The sequence below is a fragment of the Rhea pennata genome, chromosome 1 (genome assembly GCF_028389875.1).
Source record: "Rhea pennata isolate bPtePen1 chromosome 1, bPtePen1.pri, whole genome shotgun sequence".
Lineage (NCBI taxonomy): Eukaryota > Metazoa > Chordata > Aves > Rheiformes > Rheidae > Rhea > Rhea pennata.
The window spans coordinates 90,577,960-90,599,264 of NC_084663.1; the positions used below are offsets into that span (position 1 = coordinate 90,577,960).

A 21,305-nucleotide genomic window follows, 5' to 3' on the forward strand; every position below is an offset into this window, starting at 1 on the left:
GGTTTTAAAGCTTGGGAATGGCTGTCACATAAACTTGCAAATAACTCACTGTGCTTAGAAAGGGAACCATGAACACCAGTAGGACTCCGGCTTATCCAAACTCCTTGCATATTCAAAGGGACAACTATAATTCACTAGGGAAGACTGTAGAGAGAATTGCAAAACAGCCCAGTTTACTGCAGCACCAGAATCCAGAGTTCATGAAGCAGCTGTCCATCCCATTTCTTCACCTTATCTCTTTACTGATAGGATAACAACAGTATCATTTGTCCTGAAGACTCCAAAAAGCATTTATTTGGGAATTAGTTGTCTTGTCATTAACATGCCGTCACCACTGAAGTGGAACAGGGATCTGTAACAGTGCATGGTGGTAGCATGACAGGACAGCACAGAAACTACAGACAAATTCTAAGAGATTCCTACAGGTTTCAGCATATATAAGTGGTTTGGGAGCATATGATGTGTAGAAAATGGCACAGAGGATTTAAAAACTGTTTAACTAGTAGCTGGTAGTTTTCAGATGCAGAAAACTGCATGCTAAGATCTAAGCACCCTGAATTTCTTTCTAAGAGCCCCAAAGGGTTTTCTTATAAAGAAAACCTATTGCCTGGCACATTAAAATCTAGTCAAAAAGGACTAAGGAACAAACTGGTGTTGATAGCCAAGAATGGAGTATATCCTGATCCCCTAGAATCACCTGTATCCAGATTCAAAGATCCTAAGAATCATTTTTAAGAGTTCTTACACATCAAAGGAAATGTTGTTTTCCACACTTCTTTTACAATCCAGAATTGGTGCAATAGCTTACAAGACTAGTCAGCATCTTTAGGGAAATTTTAAATGAGACTGAGCAAAACTGTATCATCCAGCAAGCTCAGGTGGAATATGGTGATGAGGGCTTGTTTGTTACCTAATGTGCTGCTGATGCCCTTGCAGATTAAAACATATAGGCTGTTGAGCGAAAGAAAACACTTATGAAGTCCATTTATATTTGCTTTGCTTTGTTACCAACAGTAAAGTAGATTTGCATGGCTTACATCTTTGTCTGTGCTGAAGAAGAGATGGGAGGAAAGAAAGAAAAAACATGATATAGCATGACACCTGCAGTCTGTGGACTTGTTCATTGATTTGAATGAAAGACAGTGGGCGCTGGAGCCGTATCAGCAGCCATCCGTCCTCATGTTCAACATTTATCTACACTGTTCTCTTGCAGGCTGCTTCTCCTAGCTCCCTTGAAACTCAGCATCCATATTGCCTCACTCACTCCTGCAATCCATCAGCCTCTGACACGGCCTCTGAATTGGACATTGTTTGCAGTATGCGTCATCAGAAAAAAGGTTAATGGCAGGACTCCTGGCTCACAGCCTGCCTATTCTCATAGTATCTAGGCATTCACCAAGAGGGAGGTCAATTCATTATTAGCTTCAAAGCTTTTCTGATCTTTGTTTTTTGTACTTACACCTGAAACCTTTTTTCTGAGACTGCAAAAACTGTACTGTTACACCAATGTTTAGAATGAATTTTCCCAAATGCTTGTGCTGTGGTGAGCAAAACCCTGTACAATATCTACCCTAATCTGTCATGAATGAGACTTGTTAGGGTTCAGATGGTTACTTGAGGCCATGTACAGCTCATTGACTTGCCCTAGAGAATCCAAGCTGCTGTTTTCCAAGGTGGCTGTAGCACAGAAGCATGAAAATTAGGAGTGGAGATATCCTGTTAGGTTATGCAGTCTTTTTTTTTGCAGGAAACCCACAGCAGGATGTTTCCCTAACAAACCTATTCTAGTATTAAGTACAATTTCTTTTTAAAAGTGTCTGCATGACAAAATTTGCCAGCTAGGACATTTCAGAGGAGTATGATAACTACTTCTGTTGAGAGTGAGTGCTCAGTGTCTGCTTGTGCAGTGCTTTTAGCTCTTAGGCTTTCTTTGGTATATGAATCACTGATCAGCTGGCCACAGCTGTTGTAGACTTTCTCACCTCTGACTGTCTCTTCAGCGTTGTCAGATCTACTCTGGAAAATCAGATGTTCCAAGAGGTCTTCTTTAGATATGTTAGATGTAAGCTGGGTATAGCATCAGCGGTAAAAATCCTTGATAGCTGTCACTGACTTTGATCAAAGATAAACTGGGCTTGCAGGCTGTGTTGAAATGCATTTGAAATCAATGTGTCACATCCTGAATGGTGCCCAGCATTTCCACTTCCCATGCCAGTCTGTTTGTGCCTTGCAGCATCTGCCAGATTTGAGATCCATTGTTTTGCATGTCTTTGCTCACCAAATTCACGACCGAGTTCAGGATGGTGCCTTCACCACAGAAAAAGAAATTGTTGTGCTAACCCTCATGACATTGCAGAGTTGTTTCCCACAGAAGTGAAGAGAAAAAAAATATGAAGTGTGTGACTTATATGGTGATTCAGTTGTGTTGTCTGTGCAGACAGGATCACCTTGGCGCCAGCTATTCATCTTTTTTTAACTATGTTTATGGCAGCTAAGGGGGAAGAGGCAAGGAGAGCTCTAGCAAGGTGATTTGCTTTTAAGCGTATTTGATGTTGTTTAGCTATCTCATACTATTCAAACACAGGTGTGTGTGTGGGGGGGGTGGTGGTGGTGGTGGTAACTCAGTGCTCACAGCCAAACCGAACATTGGGATTTGATGATGAGACAGTTTATTTTTTCTTCTTCCATAAAATGAATTTAGTGCTGGTGAAAACTCTGTATAATACAGACAGCCCTGGAGACTGAAGGGCTGTCTCTGTTTGTCCTTGTAGCATTTACATCCAGGCATGGCAAACCTTCCCCGTTCCCAGCCCTGCCAACACGCTCCATCTCTAAGCAGGAGAGAGCCTCTCCGCAAGGGAACCCTGTGGCCCTGTTGGGCCCTGGCCTCTGTTCAGGCTGCTGACAAGGAGGCTGTGGAAGCCAGAGGAGATGATACTTGGGGAACAAGGCAGGATTTGATCTTAGCTGCTGCAAGTGAGGGTTATAAATTGGGAAGCAATCTGGAGTCCTGACAGCCAGGGGCTGAAGCAAGCTGCAAGGCGAGAGCACGGTTTGAGTTTCTCTGGAATCTGCTTCTCAGCCAACCTTATGCCTAGCGAAAATCAGACAAGATCAGCAAAAAGAATCTAGTGAACCAGCATTAAGGCTCGTGATTTAAAGTAGGAAGAGCAGGAAATATAAAAATTACAAGTCACATCAGAGACACTAACTTTTGAGTATGTTGCCATTTACACAATACTGTTCCTTTCCTGTGATTAGGAGGCCAAGTTAATATTTTCTAAAAAGTGTACTATTTTGTTATTTTTATAGGTAAAAAATGACAGCTTTTACCTTCTACAGACCAGAGCACTCATTTTCCAGAGGGAAATATCTCCTAATTTAATAATTTAAATTGAAACAAGAGACTATTTTGACCTTTATAGTCTCATGATTTTACGTAGTGTGATATAAAGCATGCGCTACTATTGAGGGGAGGCAGGACAGTTTAAAAAACCTAACACATAGCAAAATAAAAATGGTGGAACAAAAATGTCCACAACATTTTTTGTTGCACTGAATTCATTCTTTGGGGGAAAATTTTAAAATAATACAGTTTCCCTCAAGTCAAATGTCAAAATGTTGATGTTTCAGATGAAATGAAAAGTCAGAGTTTATCCCTCTAGTTATTTTAACTGAAATTAAAATAAAATTAAAGATGACATGAAACCTCCTCCATGAGGCCTAAACTGATCACTAAGGAGGACCTCAGTAGTAGACTCTAGTAAGGCTGTTTGGTGATTTAGTTAGGCACACACTTAGCAGTCTTGCTAGGTTTGATCCAAGATGCTCAGCCCTGTGCAAGATCAAGCTTTTGTCAGGCAGTCAAATAGTTAGCTCCTTGCTTTTTGGAGGGTGGTAGCACAGTGGCTTGGAAGAGGCAGGAGAAGGGAGAGACTTCCCCTCCCTGCAATGCTGGAAGTCAAGAGGTTAAGTGCACATTGCTTGTACTGGAAGGCCATGAGATACACGCACATGTAAAGAAGATAACATGTCCTGTGTTCATGGGAAAGGCCCTGGTGAAGGTGAATGTCTTAATATGCTGAGCTCTAGTGGTGATATCCAGTGAGAGTGTAACTAGTTACTGTGACTGTCCTTCTGGTTTATTTTTGTCTAGAGGAAGAGAAGTATTGTCTTTTGCGTGCAGTATGTTTATAACTCCATTTCCTTTCTGACTGATGCCTCACTACACACTCTTTTCTCCTCCTCCATCTGGTTTCTATTGTAGTTTTAAATGAGGACAGTTTGGCTGTCTGGCAGAACAAGCTGGTCTGTGTGACACCAGCTGCCTCTTCCAACTTCCAAGCCTCCAGCAAAGTTTTAATTATAGAAGTGTGAAGATTAGAAACCACCCTGTCCCCAATCTCTCTTTCAGTGCCTATACACAAAACACACACACACACACAGAGCAACCCCTGCTGCAAAGTCCCCACCCAAATGTGATTTTCCTTTGGGAGACCCTGGTCAGTGATTTATCTGCACTGTGTAATGCAGATGAAGTCCCACTGTAAAGTGCACACTAGAGTCTGAGTTTCCCAGCATTCAAGGTTGATCGCAGCTTTCATTTTTGTTCATTAATAGCTACATCTGAAATAATCAAACTACCTCAGAGAAGGCTGGAGGTGTAAAGGAGCTGCTCAGTGCTGCTTTAACCTCTCCTCCTGCAAGTGCCCTAAAGAGTCAGCTTTGTAGGAGATCAGAGCTGCTTAGGAATTTCAGACCTATAGGTTCTGCTCAAAGAAAACATTTATTGTGCTCTAGTTTCATACAAGTGCTGTATTTAAGGACTTGCTCTGCTGGAAGTTGATGCAGTCCTTTCACCTCTAGGGATCTGAGGTCAAAGTCTGTAATTTTGGGTTGTGAGTGAAATATGTCCTATGGAGGATTTTTTTGACATCACAAAACCACCACACATTTTGGCATAACAAGCTGTTTCTCTTTGTAAGAGTCAAAGACCTGGTATGTCAGGAAGTCATGTACATGGTGAGTGAAGGGCACTGGCAGAGAATCATGAGAAGCCCAGGGCTAGAAGAGCAGTAGGTATTGGCAGAGTTTGGTGCATATTGTCTATCTGCAGCCTATAAAGTAGTCTTCATTATGGAGGCAAAGCTTCTGTATTTCAGTAATGCTATCTTCATCCACTTTAAAAAATAAGTTAAATCTTATGTGTTTGCTGCAGATTATTCCCCGAGGCCCCTTCTCTTGCTTACCAGCCTTGAACAGATGGAGCTAAGCTTCTCCCATTTGTGTATAAGAGGCTTGCTTACCTGTCTGATGCCTTTTGACCTAATTTATCCCCCAAGGAAACATAAAACTCAGCAGAAAGAAATAGTAATTTAATAGGTCTTACTTTCAAGAGGCCAAATTAGTCACAACAAACTTCTCCTTCTTATTATTTACACTGTGATTTTAGAAAGTGCCTAACGAGTGGGACTGTAGACACGGACTCCATTTGTGTGTCAGCTAGATACTCTCGTGAGGTTTGTCTATATGCAAGGCTGTTTTATTTTTTAATGAACCTTGTCACATGGATTTTCTGCTCAGATAAATTTTCCATTCAATTAATTCTTCCTCTTCGATGCGGCAAGGAGTGATTCATCCATTCTCCCACCCAAAAGCATCTGAAGTGATTATGAATCTGTCTAGGTTTCATTTTTGCTGTTTACATTACATTTATTCTTGGAGTTCCTAACCAAGAGGGAAATCTTAATATGCCATATGTACATAGCTCCTGCCACAAAGATCTTATGGCCTAAACAGGCAGAAAAGAAGAAGAGGCTGGAAGTCATTTCCCTTTCTTCTTCTTCTCTCTCTCTCTTTTTTATTTTTTATTTTTTTTTTATTTTTAGCACACTCATAATCATATGATCTGAGTTCCCTACTATAGTTACAGATAATCAACCCTTACTTAGAGACAAGGTCCTCTTTCTTGATATGTCTGTCACAGATACAAAGTTGGGCTTTTCTTGGTAGGATTTTTAGGAAGTTTCATGCTTCTCTTTTTATCTGGTCCCATCCTGTTCAACTTTTTCATCAATGACCTGGATGAGGGGACTGAGTGCCTCCTCAGCAAGTTTGCTGATGATACCAAGCTGGAAGGAGTGGCTGATACACCAGAGGGTTGTGCTGCCATTCAGAGAGACCTGGACAGGCTGGAGAGCTGGGCAGAGAGGAACCTCATGAGGTTCAACAAGGGCAAGTGAGGAGTCCTGCACCTAGGGAAGAATAACCCTAGGCACCAGTACAAGCTGGGGGCTGACCTTCTGGAGAGCAGCTCTGCAGAGAAGGACCTGGGAGTGCTGGTGGATGACAGGTTGACCATGAGCCAGCAATGTGCCCTTGTGGCCAAGAAGGCCAATGGTCTCCTGGGGTGCATTGGGAAGAGTGTTGCCAGTAGGTCAAGGGAGGTGATCCTGCCCCTCTACTCAGCCCTGGGGAGGCCTCATCTCGAGTACTGTGTCCAGTTCTGGGCTCCCCAGTACAAGAGGGACATGGAGCTACTGGAGAGAGTCCAGCGCAGGGCTACAAAGATGATCAGAGGTCTGGAGCATCTGCCCTATGAGGAACTGCTGCGAGAGCTGGGCCTGTTTAGCCTTGGGAAGAGAAGACTGAGGGGGGATCTTACAAATGTGTACAAGTATCTGAAGGGAGGGTGTCAGGGGGACGGGGACAAACTCTTTTCATTTGTCCCATGTGACAGGACAAGAGGCAATGGGCAGAAATTGAAGCACAGGAAGTTCCGCCTGACCGTGAGGGGGAATTTCTTCCCTGGGAGAGTGACAGAGCACTGGCACGGGTTGCCCAGGGAGGTTGTGGAGTCTCCTTCTCTGGAGCTATTCAAGGCCTGCCTGGATGCAACCCTAACATGCTCTAGGTGACCCTGCTTGAGCAGGGGGTTGGACTAGGTGATCTCCAGAGGTCCCTTCCAACCTTACCGATTCTATGATTCTATGATTCTGTTTCCTTCAACATCATTTGTTTCTCTAGGAAGTTGGTGCTGTAGGTGCTGAAGGTAGTTATGTAGAAAAGTCCTTGAGGAGAGACTCGTATAGCTCTATGACTACTGTGGAGGAGGCTTTGACTCTGTAGACTTCACCTGTTCTCTTGACAGTTTTATGGTTTCCCATGAACATTGACTCATGGGGTTTCTTTGATTCAGATTAAGGCCCCATACAGAAGCTGTGCTTTAGTTAATGTTAGCTCAACATCTTGAAGGTCTTAAAAAACAGTCCAAGGGCTTAGAGTGTGGCTCAGTGGGCCTGCACTGCATGTCCCTGTGCTAAAAACAAGTAAATTCTTCCCTGTTGTCAGAGAGATCATTCAGATTTTCAAGTAATCAAGTATATTCCTTCATTTGAGTTGGACCACTCTGAGAAGAGAAGAGCTATACAAGAAGGACTTCTTTACCTCCATCCATAAGAGTAGAGAGGAGGAGGGGTAGCACTTACCTGACTGACTATGCTCTGTAATAGTGTGTCAATGGGTTGGAAACTCTTCCCACTGGGAACTGTGCCCTGGTTTCCTTAGTAGGGTTAGGCATAGAAACATTGCAAAAATGAAGAAAAATCACATTGGAATAGATTGCTAAGATATGCACCTCTACTTGGCTTTCACAGGAGGTTTTCTGCTTTTGGGAGGAGAACGTGCATGGAAGAATCTATCACTACGTTCAGCATCAAAAAACCCAAACCCAAGATCCTTATAATCATTCAGGACAGTAATAAATCCTATCAGCCCGTTGGGTGAGAAGGGATCTAGTGGTGTCTCCTTGTGCGATCTCCACCCTTTGGAAATCCAGTTGCGCCGGTTCTAGACCAAGACGGCAGCTACTTGGTGGGAGGACAGAGCATGCCTAGAAGAGACCAGCAAGGCCAGTCCCCACCATTCCTCCTCCCTTTTCTGTGAGAGAAGTTATCCAGCCTCCCACTCCTGACATGGTGAAATTCAATTTAGCCCACACTTCTGAGAAGCTGTGAGCTGGCTCTGGCCTCAGTGGCACATAAGAGAAAAACAACAATGTACCAGTTCTTTCTTGTTCAGACTGTCCCTGGAGTGCTATCTTTGGATCCTCTATGATGAAGCATGAATTAATATGTCATTATGGTCCTAGATTTTGAGTAGAAGAAGTCAGGCAAGGTGCAGCCAGAGATTTTATTTTTGTGGTGTTGCCAAGATGCAGTAATTGCTATGCCTGCTTTCCCAGTCAAATGTGTGGCTTAATCTATTTTCTTCTGTGTAGTACAGCAGAGTCAGCATTACAGTGAGGAGCTTTAACTTCTGCATTTACTGACTTTTGTGCTTATAACTGTGTGAAACATCGCATTAAATACAGAGTAGTTTCTAGCACCTAATAAGGAAGGAGTCCGTTACTGTTATTGTTACAGCTAGGGTTGTTATAGTACTGGGGACAGAGAGGCTTGGTCTAATCAAGAGCATGAGGGGTTCCTATACCTGCATAATAGGAAAAAATAAACACTGCCTTTGGATCCAGATATAAATGTTGTGCCTCAGACTTCTTGTAGTTTTACGGCAGGTTAGGTCCTTGCCTGGTTATGTTGATGGAGTTCTTTTGAAGCCAGTGTCAGATTTTGTCAGTGTGACGATCTAGTCAATATCTGAACTTCATACCCCCTCTGTGGGAGTTTATGAGCAATAAACCATGGTGTATGTAGGCTTATATGGAAATGTGAATGTTTCTCCGATTTTTATCCAAGCCAGTCAGACCTTTTGGCTTGATTCAGCAAGGCTGGAAGTCTATCTTGGGGAGGGGGGAGATTCCCAGGACTTCATGCTTTCAATTAGAGTGAAATGACATCTTTCTGAGGGGGGAACAAAAAAAGAGAGAAAGAGAGAGAGAGGAGAGGGGGAGGGAGAGAGAGAGAAACCCAACCTTTCTTACTGCAACACTTCTGTAACTTCAGGCTCAGTAATTGTCACAGTGATATTGAATGTAGCATGGCAGAACCATAGCACATGCTCCTGCCTCACTCTGTAGATTGGCTATGGCTACTTGATGGGAGAGAAGAGGGAGTTTATTTTTTTGTTCACTCTGTATTCCTCCCATTACTGTACTCTTCCCTGTGTCCTACAGATAGCCTCTGTGACTGTTTCATGAAATTTGAAACTTGGTGACTTGTGGCTCTCAGTATGCATTAACTCCTTTCTTCTCCTAGTCCCCTATGTTCTGAAGAGCTGTGCAGAGTTCATTGAGACGCATGGCATTGTGGATGGGATTTACCGCCTCTCAGGAGTGACATCCAACATACAAAAGCTGAGGTAAGGGCAATCTGTCTGAGCACCAGAGGGAGTCGCTGAAACTGCTCAGGACTGTTGTGCTGTTAGTCCCTCAGGCATCTATTGGGGCTAGCATAACTCTGCGCTAATGACAAGGATACTAGACCTGAAGCAATTGCCTCTAAAGCTGGTAACAGGGAAATACAGCATTTCAGAGATTATTATATGAAAAAGAGAAAAAACTTCCTGCCTAATCCATTAATGAGAAAGGTGTGGAGTGTCTCAGCACAAATGCTGAGTTGTTCTCTCTCGTTCAAGACAGAACAATTTGTTTTTATCAGTTTGGGGTCCATCCATGGAATTAGAGACTAGTTGAGACCTGGGGCCCTGCGTCCAGGAGACAGTCTGGGCAAGGCTGCAGGTAATACAGAGACATCTCTGCTTTCCAGTTTGCTTTTTCATCTAGCTGTAGAAGAGAACACAGAGTGAAGTACTGGGCTGCTACAGCTTTTATTTGTCTGCGTTGTTATGTCTTCATATTGTTTCAGACAAGAGTTTGTTTCTGACCAATGCCCGGATCTGACAAGAGAAGTTTATCTCCAGGACATTCACTGTGTGGGGTCACTCTGTAAGCTGTACTTCAGGGAACTGCCCAACCCTCTCCTCACTTATGAGCTCTACAAGAAATTCACGGTGAGACCCCTTGTTCTCATTCCTAACTAGGAGCGTGGATGTGCTGCAGGCTCTCCCATGACAGCTGTTTGGGCTTCACTCCAATGTCCTGGTTTTTGATGCATGTGTCAGTATAAACACCTCTCAGTGCTTCCCTTCTCTTCTTGTGCAGGCTCTCTTTCCCTGCCCTTATTTCTTTTGCCCTGTTTTGATGTTTATTTCTCTCTGTTTCCCTGTTGTTTTCTTCTCTTTGTCTGGCTCTCTGGTTTTATTACTTCATTGCTTCCTTGGTGTTATTCTTTCCCCTACTGTGCACCTCCTCCCAGAAATCACTAATTTTCTTTCTTTTCCTCATTACAGTCTATCACTGAGAGTCTTTTGGATCACCTGAGGCTTGTGGTCATAATCAAAGAGTGGTGTCCTTTTCCCTGTTCCTTCTGCAGTCCCTGACACTCACTGCTCAGCTGATGTGTAAAGCACCAACTTTTCTGCACCTGTAGCATTTTTCACCTAGTTTGTCAGAGTACAAATGATGACCCAAGTTCCTAGTTATGGCATATCAGGCCCTTCATAATCATGTCATGAATACAAAAAGCAAAGGAAAGTGGCAGCTGGCCAAGCAAAAATCTCTATCATGGTTTAAATAGACTGTAATTCAAAGAGTAATAAGCCCATTCTGGAAAAAAGCTACAGAGTATACATGAATATAGTTGAATCCTAGGAGCAGACTGTGAGGAGCAGAAAAATAAGACCAGGAAGCTTGAATTCTTAAACAAGTTGGCTAATTTGATGACAAATAGTATTTTAAAATAAGGTAGTACAACAAGCTATGCATGTCACTGAGGTTGCCTCATTCTTGCTGTTCTAAAATAATTTTCAGCTTTTTATGACACCAACAGATTTTAAGGCAATCATCTTAGATGCTGAATTTTCAGCTGAAAGCATTCACCAGCATCTTATGACAACTGGAGTGGGGGAGAGGGGAAGGGTTGTTTTTGCAGTGTTAGAAACATCCGTCCTTTGTTCCGAAGTTCTCTCATCCTACTCTTTGACATTTGCTGGGAGGTGGAGGGGACAGACTTTGTCAAAATGTCAGACGTTGCAAAGAAGACATTTTGCAAAATCATATCCGGCTGAAATGGGAAGTGGCAGGCAACCTTAGCTTCAGGCATTGCTATCCGCATTGCCTCTGCTCTGAGTAAAGCACTTCTAGGTCGCACTGCTACAGCACAGATGGCAATGTGAGAGAGCCACGGGGCCCACATGGAAAGAAGGCCTTCTCCAAAGACTCCCTATTGCCTGCTGTGGGAAGAAGCAAGCAGTCCTGTGCAAGAGTAGGGCAGATCCAAAAGGCACCATTCAAGCAGTCACTCACTGTAAGAAGCCAGGTAGCTGTTAGAGACTATAACTGAACTGGGGAATATGGTGTGGGAATTGGCTAGCCTTGTTATACTGCCTGATAGACATGTAATAGTATTAGATGTCTTGCTATTTCAATGCCGAATATTAAGTAAGATTGGGCTGTTTTTTGAGATGATGTATAGTTAAAATTTCAGTCACAGTTCTGAGAAGATCTGAAAAGTCTTCCTGTATCCTCATATTGGGATCTCCAAAATAGAGATAGTCTGGATGAATAGGACCTTGAAAATACAGGGTATTATTCGACAATTCATAATAACTGATGAATCTCTTTTTTGAGATATTTGACTGATGTCTTTACGGCTATCAGTATTGATTTATGAAAGAAAAATGCTATAAAGGAAACATGAAGATTTAGATGAAGACATTTTTTAGGAAAGAATGTTTGCTGAAAAGTGCGATTTTGGGATGATGACTTGCAGGTTTTGGTAAATAGTTTTATTCAAAATAAAAATGAAAACATCTTCATAACTGTCCAAATGTTTCCTTTACACATACTTTCTAAAGGCAGTATTTCAACTTTAAATCAACACTCTAACTCTTAAATAAAAAGGCTTTCAGAAAAGGGTTAAACAGCCACAAAACTTAAATGATTCTTTCATTTTTTGTTGAAGGTAATGTTTTGGTCAATCTGGAGCAATTGATTTTTGAAATCTTGTGACAGCTCTCTAAATCGTATCACTTTGGATTGACCTAAAAATGATTTTTTTTAATCTCCAGCTTTCTAGTTGGTCTACTCAGTCACAAAATCCATTATTCATGTAACTCCATTCAGTATGGATTTATGAGTTAGCCAGCTGACAAGAAACATGTTCAGGAAAGAAAAAAAAAAAGAAAAAAGACCAACGAGCAGAAAAAACACTAGGGGTGTGTGTGAATGTGTGGGGTGTCTGAACATGGAATGGTGGCAGCTGTGCCAAGACAGAAGAGCGCTGATAGGAGTAAAGGATGCATACTAATCCCATCCTGTCTGACTCACTCAGTGCTGTCTCTGAGATGGGATAGCTCCACTTTGAGTCAGTAGGCTGATTCAGACATTCGTGGCTAAAGAAAGCTAAATTCTTAATGACTAGAGAGGGATCGGCTTTTTGGTCATCACTATGTCAAGTTTGTGGTTGTAACATCCCTGTCATGACCTGACTGGATATTAGCCTTTGCAGAATGATGCAGTTTTATGCTCTCCAGTTTGCCATCTTGTGTTCTGGTGATGGATGCTTCTTTCATTGGACAAATATGTCGACTCTGCTTGGCTAGTTCAAACCTGAACATAGAGTAACAAATGACTCCCTCAGAATAAATCAGCTGTGGAAAGCTAAGCCTAGTTTCTCTCTCCCTGCTTTCTCTGCTCCTGCTGGAAAGAAGCTCTGCAGAGAAGGACCTGGGAGCGCTGGTGGGCAACAAGTTGACTGTGAGTTAGCGATGTGCCCTTGTGGCCAGGAAGGCCAATGGTATCCTGGGGTGCATTAGGAAGAGTGTGTCAGTAGGTCAAGGGAGGCGATCCTGCCCCTCTACTCAGACATCGAGAGGCCTCATCTCGAGTACTGTGTCCAGTTCTGGACTCCCCAGTACAAGAGAGACATGGAGCTACTGGGGAGAGTCCAGCGCAGGGCTACAAAGATGATCAGAGGACTGGAGCATCTGCCCTATGAGGAACTGCTGTGAGAGCTGGGCCTGTTTAGCCTTGGGAAGAGAAGACTGAGGGGGGATCTTACAAATGTGTACAAGTACCTGAAGGAAGGGTGTCAGGGGGACGGGGACAAACTCTTTTCAGTTGTGCCATGTGACAGGACAAGAGGCAATGGGCAGAAATTGAACCACAGGAAGTTCCGCCTGACCGTGAGGGGGAATTTCTTCCCTGGGAGAGTGACAGAGCACTGGCACTGACAGAGAGGCTGTGGAGTCTCCTTCTCTGGAGATATTCAGTAGCTGTCTGGATAGGTCCTGAGTAATGTGCTTTAGGTGACTCTGAGCAGAGGCTTTGGACTAAGTGATCTCCAGAGATCTCTTCCAAACTCCACCGTTCTGTGATTCTTTGAGCCTGTGACTCTGTTCCACTTGTTAACCAATGTCTGTAAATTGTGTACTCCCAGAATAATCAGAGGAGTAAAAATATCCAATATTTTTAATTGTTTTAGACACCTTTTGCCATCCTCAGAGCGTTCTTTTTCCACTTATAATGTGAAAATATAAACAACAGAAATTCATATCATCGTTAACAGACTTAAAATAAATGGAGTTATTGGATCTTCCTTGAATTCCATGGTCTGCTGCTTCATATGTGTAGCCTCTAATCCTGAATTTTGGAAATGGCCTTGATTTTAAAATGCACAACATGTATGGGTCAGAAATGTGTCTGGAGGTTTGAATGGATCATGACCTCAGAAAAGCTAGTATTCACTTGCTGTGTAAGCATTAGGTCTTTGAGACTTGAAAGTTAAATATGGGAATGAAAGATGGCATGGGGAGGGGGAACTGTGTACAATCTAATTGAAGTATAATATTTCAGATGCATTGGTTAAAGTTTGTATTTTTCTCCTTCTCCATCTTTGGGCAAGGCCATTCAACTGGAAATCTTTTATGAAGATCACAGGACTTCTTCTACTTAGGATTTCTGGGCTGATGGTAATAGGTTTTTATTAAGGCGAGATTTCAGAGTTTTCAATATTCAGTGAAAATAAGTGAGGATTAAATTATGAGAGCTATTATTAAGAGAGTTATATTTTTTATTATGAGATTATATTTCCCTGAATTAGAGTGTTTAGGTCAGAACTTTAATTTTTATTTGTTGCAGCAAAAGTGCTTCCTCTGAACATCCTAATGAGGCTCTTGTCTCAGACAGGATCCTTCATTTCATCCCATATCTGCATCTGAGACCTTGTGTCAGTAGAATAACAATAAAAATGGGGAAAGTTAGTGTCACTTTTTCAAATTTCAGAAAAAGCTAATTTCCTGCTTGGATAAAGCTTATAGTCAGCTCTAAAGAGCTTGTACTTTCCACTTCAGGTATTTTGAAACTGCAGGTAGCCTGTGGCACATTACTGCAGTGGACTTTTAGGCAGCAGCTGATTCGTGCAATGTCAGTTTGCAAATGTGTGTGTAGCTTGTCAGGAAAAATGCAGATTATGGATGAATTATACTAGTGATTCTCCTGTTGGCACTTCATGAAGTGACTGATAGATGATACTAAAAGGCTTGATTACTGATGACCAGAAAGGGTGATGTTGGGGTATGTGTGTGAGTTCGGGCTTGTGAAAAAATAAGGAGTTGGACCCCTGCTATAGTTATCGCTAAACAGTAGTAGAAGGTGTTAACCCACCCTTAACTTGGGTAGAACAAATATATCTGTGTCTCATATACAATAAGCTACTGAATTTACTTGTTTGCCTTTGCCATGGCACTACCAAGTAAGTTCAGGCTAGAGGACACAGACCTTGATTCACAGTGTTGGGGGATTAAATTTAATTTTTATTTATCTCTGGCCTTGAAACTCATAATACGGACCTGGCTTGTTGGTGGTTGTACATGAAGAGTGGTTTGAAGGTAAAAGAACTGACTTGGACACAGATGGAAGAATCATAAGTGTAGATGTTGTAGTGACTGAAAGGACATAACGATGCCTCTCTAGTTGTGCCAGGCAATTTCAAGTTCATAATGTTTAAGCGATGGGTGGTTTGGGATGGGTTATTTCCTTCCTTTCCTTTCCTAGCAGTGCTGATGTCTGTCTGTAGGCAAAACTTCTGCTGGCAGCGTGGATCCCAGCATCTTTCTTTGAACTTGGTCCAAACTTCAGTGGCAGCAGGGTAGGCAGGAGGTTCCCAGACAGTCATGCATTGTTCGAAGTTGCTACTGGTTTGTCCTCTCACAGCACAAATATTGAAAGGGAATAGCTGAACAGACGAATATCAATGCAGCAAACTGCTAGGAATGCAGACAAAAGCTTATCACAGCTTTTTAAGCTCTTGCTCTGTAGAGACTTCCTCAAGACCAAGATGTATAACTTTAATTCTGTCTAATCTAGCCTAACCTTGAGTATAAGAATTTATTAATCATCTACCTGGACAGTGATTTTGCTAAGGCTTTTACCACCACAAGAGCTGCAGTCTCACACAAACTATTCTCTACAGCTATCTTCCTATGGCAGGTAATAATATTGCTTATTTTTATGAATATAGAACATGTAAACCCAAGCTGCTTTCACATCACAGGGCTTGAAAGACCTATTTTTTAACACAATTTCAGGAGTATTTTTTCAATGTTTTTCTTTTTTTCGTTATTTTCACTGTGCCCTTTCCCTCTCTCTAGTCCACTCACTATTTCCCAAGTCAAAAATGGAAAAAGGAGCAAAAGAAAAAAAAGCTTGTAACTCCTAACTGAAACTGTCAGTGTAGTTTTTGAATCAGAATTAAGTCCTCAACTCCCCCCAGCCCAAACGTTGACCGCTCTCTCCCAATGTATGAAGAGGATGTACTGAGACATGGAATAACTAGCCAGCACAGCAAATCTCTGTTGTGCTGGGAACACAAAGCAACTTTTTCTACCCATAGTTCTGTAAGGAAACAGAAGAGCACTCCATCTGAGACTAGCTGTCTCGTATGACCCTCATTCCTCTTCCTTTTCCCCTAAATCCTTTGCCAGGGTGGACTGTTTTCTTGTGTCTCCACAGGAAGCAGTATCACGCTTCCCTGAGGACGAGCAGTTGGCACGAATTCAAAATGTCATCCAGGAGCTCCCACCATCACATTACAGGTGAGACTGTGTCCACTGAGGCTCTGAGGAAGAGTCTTGTGACTCTCACCATCAGGGAAAATTGCTAGAAACAGCACCAAAGTTAATTTCCAAAGGTTCACTCACTATTTCCAAATTTGACAATTCATTTGGCATGTAACTATCATTGAACAAGCCATTGTTAGACATTAAATGATCTCTCCCTGCCTCTGTCTACCCTCCTCTTCCCCATGTGAGCCCCTCACAATGCCCTTGGCCAGGATCCTGCATGTGGTGAGGAGATGATCTGCTGGAGGTGCTTGAGCCTGTGCTAAGCCTTCAGCCTCTGCAGCCAGCATGCAGTGTCACCCCCTGCTTCCACTTGGTTGCCATTTTTCTAGTAGTCATCACATTAAAGATTGTTTGGGTCATGTCCCACCCTCAACTACCCCAGAGCACATTGTTCAGATATCCATTGGCAACCCATATACTCTGGCACTGTAAATGATCTGCCTTATGGTGCCCATTGTGCCATTGCAAACACGGCTCTCCTTGAGGAGGGAGTAACTGTGAAGTCAGGGCTGAATCTGAGATGTGCTGTTCCGGGAGATGGGCAATGTCACCTGAACCAAAGGGAGACTCTCTCAGCAGGTCTCATGTTTCAGGCTGCATTGTGGTAGCAGGTCAGGGGAGACATCATCATGTGCATGACAGGGGACCTGACACTTTCTTCTCTCTTCACACCACATCATACAGAACGCTGGAATACCTGATCAAGCACCTGACTCACCTGGCCTCCTTCAGCAACATGACCAACATGCACACCAGAAACCTGGCACTAGTGTGGGCACCCAATCTCCTCAGGTACAGTGGAGAATCCTCTCATCTAGAGCACCATGCTGAGCTCCAAGGGGAGCGTGAGAACCTAAGCCTGAAGGCCAATCTACAGAGGGACATGCAAAACTAGATACAAACAGAACAGCTAAAAGGAACATTAAGGCAGAGCAAACAGCTTTAAAAAAGAGAAAATATTCTTTCAGGTTGACTAATCTGAGGTCTTACTGCCAATATCCAAGGAAGTTTGTGGGTTTTCTTTTTTAAGCTGTTATTTGTAAGCTGACCACATTGATTTAAAAATGAGGAGTTAGCTCATCACTGTGGAACGGAAATGACATTTCTAACAGCGACAGTGCTTCTACATCAGAGCAATGAAAGAGAATATGGCTCAGAAGGGAGGGCAATACAGCAATAAAGATTGAAGTCTGTGTCCAGATCTGCTTAAATAAAAGTGAAGAGATTTTAATGGGCCTAAGATGGCAGCCAGTGCCAGATCACAAGATCACAAGGTACTTTTTCATTTTTCTTTGCCTGGCACAGGGAAGAGGCACAGATAAGAGGCAGCCAGAAGTTTTGCTGATATGATGTAGAACTTAGCAGAACAAGAAAAAGTATTATCTGTAAATTTTCTATTGAAATATTTTATACCTTGGTATAATTCCTTTCCTAGCCTTGCACCCTCCTTAACCCCTTCCTCTGCCCCCAGTATTCATCTCTTGAGAGGAGTGAGCTGTGCAGGAAGAGTCCAAGACTGCTACGAGGCAATACTGGGCCGCAGGCAGAACTGGTGTGGGAAGCTTAGGCCTGGGAGAGCCTTTGGGGCTGTAGGCCAGGATGGAGGGGTGTTGGCAAGAGAGATTTAGGCCGAAAAGAATTATCTAAAGACTTATCTCATTACAAAAATGGCAGAACAGGTTCCAAAAATGAATCAGATGTTGATTCTATTGAATATCACAAAGTGGGCATTTGCTATTCAGACATTTTCATTCCAGCATCTGTCCTTCTTGTCAAAAAACTGAAGTCTTTTTCCTTTTGCAATCTATTATAAGTGCAGGTCCCAAGGAGGATGAGAAAGGAGCAACCAATACAACTGCAGTCTCCTTACATGGTTATCCTCTTGGCAATGCCCCAAGCTATTATCTAACACACCAGTCATTAACTTTACAAAGGATCCATTGCCCAGAGATAATTTCTTCAGCAACACTTTGGCATGTCAAGATAAGGAATATTTCTTTACTGAGAGCAAGATGAGAATGTGAGAGTGCAGGAGGGCAGTGAGGAGACTACTGGGACACAAGGCAAAGCATTGAAAAAAATGTCATAGAAAAGACATGAGCAGGATTCTAAGGGATTTCTTTCAACCCCCTTTAGAGAGAAGATTGAAGCACTGAGTATGGATATGGAAGCAATGTGTGAAGGTTCTTATATTGTCTTTCAGGCCCAACTCTGAAAGAGCTAAAGGAGCAGCATAGCGGTGGTAAAGAGAGGAGTTTGAGGGTCACAGTTTTATTTACTGATGAAGAATGTAAAAGGGAAGTAGGGAAATAGCACTGATGGGGAAGGAATGAAGAGAGGTTAGAGAGAAAACAGAGAAAATAATTTAAAAAAGAAAGAAGAATGAATGGCAGAAGGAGAATGAGGGCTTGGTAGGGAAGGAAGGCAAAAGATGGAGCAAAAGTGGGGAAAACATCCCTGTTTCAGGTCCTGTCAAGCAAATGGTACCAGAAGGAAGAAAGCAGTTCCCTCCTTCTCAGGGGACCATCTGTGGCAATGCTGGGTACTAGCGTACATCTTTCCTCTCCTGGTGCAGGTCAAAAGAGATTGAAGCTGTTGGCTGCAATGGGGATGCAGCTTTCCTGGAGGTGCGAGTCCAGCAGCTGGTGATCGAGTTCATCTTGAATCATGTGGATCAGATCTTTAACAAAAACAGAAAAGCAAGCTCCGCGGAGAACAGTGGTAACAACCTCCTTGAATCACTCCACCCATTACTTGCCACATATTCAAGCTCTAACTGTATTCCCTTCCATTAATATTTCTAGCATATCAACAATCTCTCCATGTTCACAGACTTTCTCAAACCCATCTTGAGCCCTGTTCCTTGTTACCTTAGTCCTCCTTATTGCCATGATCATTTCCTTTTTGAACGGTAGCCTTCTTCAATGTGTTATGAGATTGCCTATGCCTTATCCTTTGCATGATGTCATCCTCTAGCTTAATTTTTTCTGCAAAAAGAAGACCACCTGACTAGCTTCTCAGTCCTGGCCTCAGTTTTCTCTCCAAGCCCATCAGTCACAGTTTCAATGGTTTTCTCAAGCTCTCCCAGTTATAATTCTTCTTAACAATGATATCTGCCCTATGGTCATCATTCTTACACGAGTCAGCGTTTCTAAAATGAGGCCATACTCCCATGGTTAAATGTAAGCATGAGTTCTAAAAACATATGCCTTTTACTTGGGCATATATATACATTTTATAAAGTGAGATACCTTTTTTTTTCTCCCCTGGGAGCTCAGCAGACTTTGGAGATGCTGTTTTTGATATTTAGTGACAGTTTTGTTGTCAAAATGTTTTTAAGGATGGGTGCAAGAGGTCTGAGGTCCAAAATAACCTCACAAAATTTCAGAAATACGTTTTTTTCTCTTTACACATGGGGAAGACTTGTTGGACATGCAGAAGTGGAGGACTAAGCACCTTTCTGCTTTCCAGAAAACAGAATCCCATCCATCTTTCTCTTAACTTGTGGCATTCCCTGCTAATTTGTCCCTAGAATCCACATTTGTGAGGAGATGCTCTGCTTGACCTGTAATACCCCTGTTCTGCCAATGCTGGTGCCATTCCTCTGCCCTTACTTATATCCTAACAGAAGACATGGTGTGAGGAACTGCATCCCTACTGTCGCAAGCATTACAGTAAAATACTGATTAATAAATTCCAAGGCTTATAGTTGTATTGCAGGTTGTTGGCCCAAAACCGGCCCCGTTTGGTAATTACTGAACATAGTTGGCCTTTAACAGTTACATGGAGTTTAGGAGAGGAACGTGCTGATGGTCTCAGTCCAATTCTTTGTTAGAAAGTGCCACATTACTGAGCCCTCCTGCACAGGTAGCATCTTTTACCCTGGCTGACAGCTTCAGCAGAATGAGTAAGTACTGAAGGACTACAGAGACTGCACTTCATTCACACACCTTGAGGAGGTCTGTTTAGGACAGGGCTGAGACCTATTAGTGAGATCACACACAGGAAGCTGACTTTGCTGCTGGCCATATAAACAGAGACCTTCAATTTTCAGGGTTGTCAATGAGGCCCTAAAATACATTACAAAGGTAAAAGTAATGTTTTTTAGGACAGACCCCCTTCCTAGGATAAATCAGGGAGAAAGATGTAGAAGTGAGAGAAAGAACTAGGCATGTGGTTTGGATTGGGGACTGAACTGCTCTAACATCTGAGGAGGAGGAGAGAAGAATCCCGTTGTTTTGCAGGGATGTCTGTTTGACACTGAAACTTCTACAGCAGAGGCAGCAAGTCTGTGCAATGCAGTCTTTGGCTGGTGAGTGTGGCACCTGCTGGGGATGCACTCTGATGGATAAAGTTGCTGGGGAGATGGAAGACTTACCTGACAAAAGCCTCTCCCTCTGCACGTGCCACTGCTTTCCCACTCCACAGGAAATGTTAGAGTCAAATAAAGACATAAAGCTCTTGCTGTTGTCTCCTCCTCCTGAACTGAAGTACTTTTTTGCCTTTCAGAGAACACACCAATTGTGAAAAGTCTGACCCTCCCCTCAGCCTCCCTACCAATGAAACTGGTGAGCCTGGAAGAAGCGCAGGCCCGGAGTCTGTCAGCCTCTCACCCTGCTCGGAAGGAGAGGAGAGAGAACAGCTTGCCTGAAATTGTCCCTGTAACAGCGTCCCTCTTCCACACTGTTGTTGACCTTCCTGACAGCAAGTAAGTGCCAAGAGAATTGTAAAGTGCAAATAGAAAGTGCAGGTTCCCCAGTATGATCAGGAATGGAACACTTATTAGGGTGATTCCCCCACACCTGTACCTATGAATTTATAGCCATGTCAAGAGAGAAAGTTGTGTGACCTTCTCCAAAGAGACACAATTGTTTCTGAGAAACATTTCAGAAGCTGAGTTTGTATTTCTACTAGTCTTAACCCCCATCAGGACAGAACCTCAGAGACCTCCTGCAGGAGTAATTTTCTTTGCATCTTTGATTAGCTTAGGATTTGGCTAAGCATGAGCTGGGTGTGGAACAGGTCTGGACACAGCTCTCTTAAGAGTTCCATCTGCTGGTGGCTGGTCCATAGCATGCCTGGTGATGCTGACCTGCCCAGCTTTATAATTCTCCAGGTTCTTCTGCCTTCGGAGCAAAGGGATAAGGCAAAATTTCACTCCTGCT

The 21,305-nt window shown here is 42.9% G+C and overlaps 1 protein-coding gene across 3 annotated transcripts in view; it reads left to right on the forward strand.

Annotated features, from left to right (window-relative positions):
• The window catches only part of ARHGAP31 (Rho GTPase activating protein 31), a 64,624-nt gene that overhangs the window by 28,153 nt on the left and 15,166 nt on the right, over positions 1–21,305 (forward strand). The window contains exons 2-7 of one of the 3 annotated variants that reach the window (XM_062595402.1): positions 9,213–9,315; positions 9,822–9,966; positions 16,028–16,110; positions 16,825–16,932; positions 18,716–18,861; positions 20,650–20,848. In XM_062595402.1, the coding sequence (XP_062451386.1) occupies positions 9,213–9,315; positions 9,822–9,966; positions 16,028–16,110; positions 16,825–16,932; positions 18,716–18,861; positions 20,650–20,848 (784 nt within the window). Of the gene's footprint in view, positions 1–9,212; positions 9,316–9,821; positions 9,967–16,027; positions 16,111–16,824; positions 16,933–18,715; positions 18,862–20,386; positions 20,453–20,649; positions 20,849–21,305 lie in introns of those variants that run through there. The other 2 variants (XM_062595408.1, XM_062595418.1) reach the window with 2 other exon arrangements.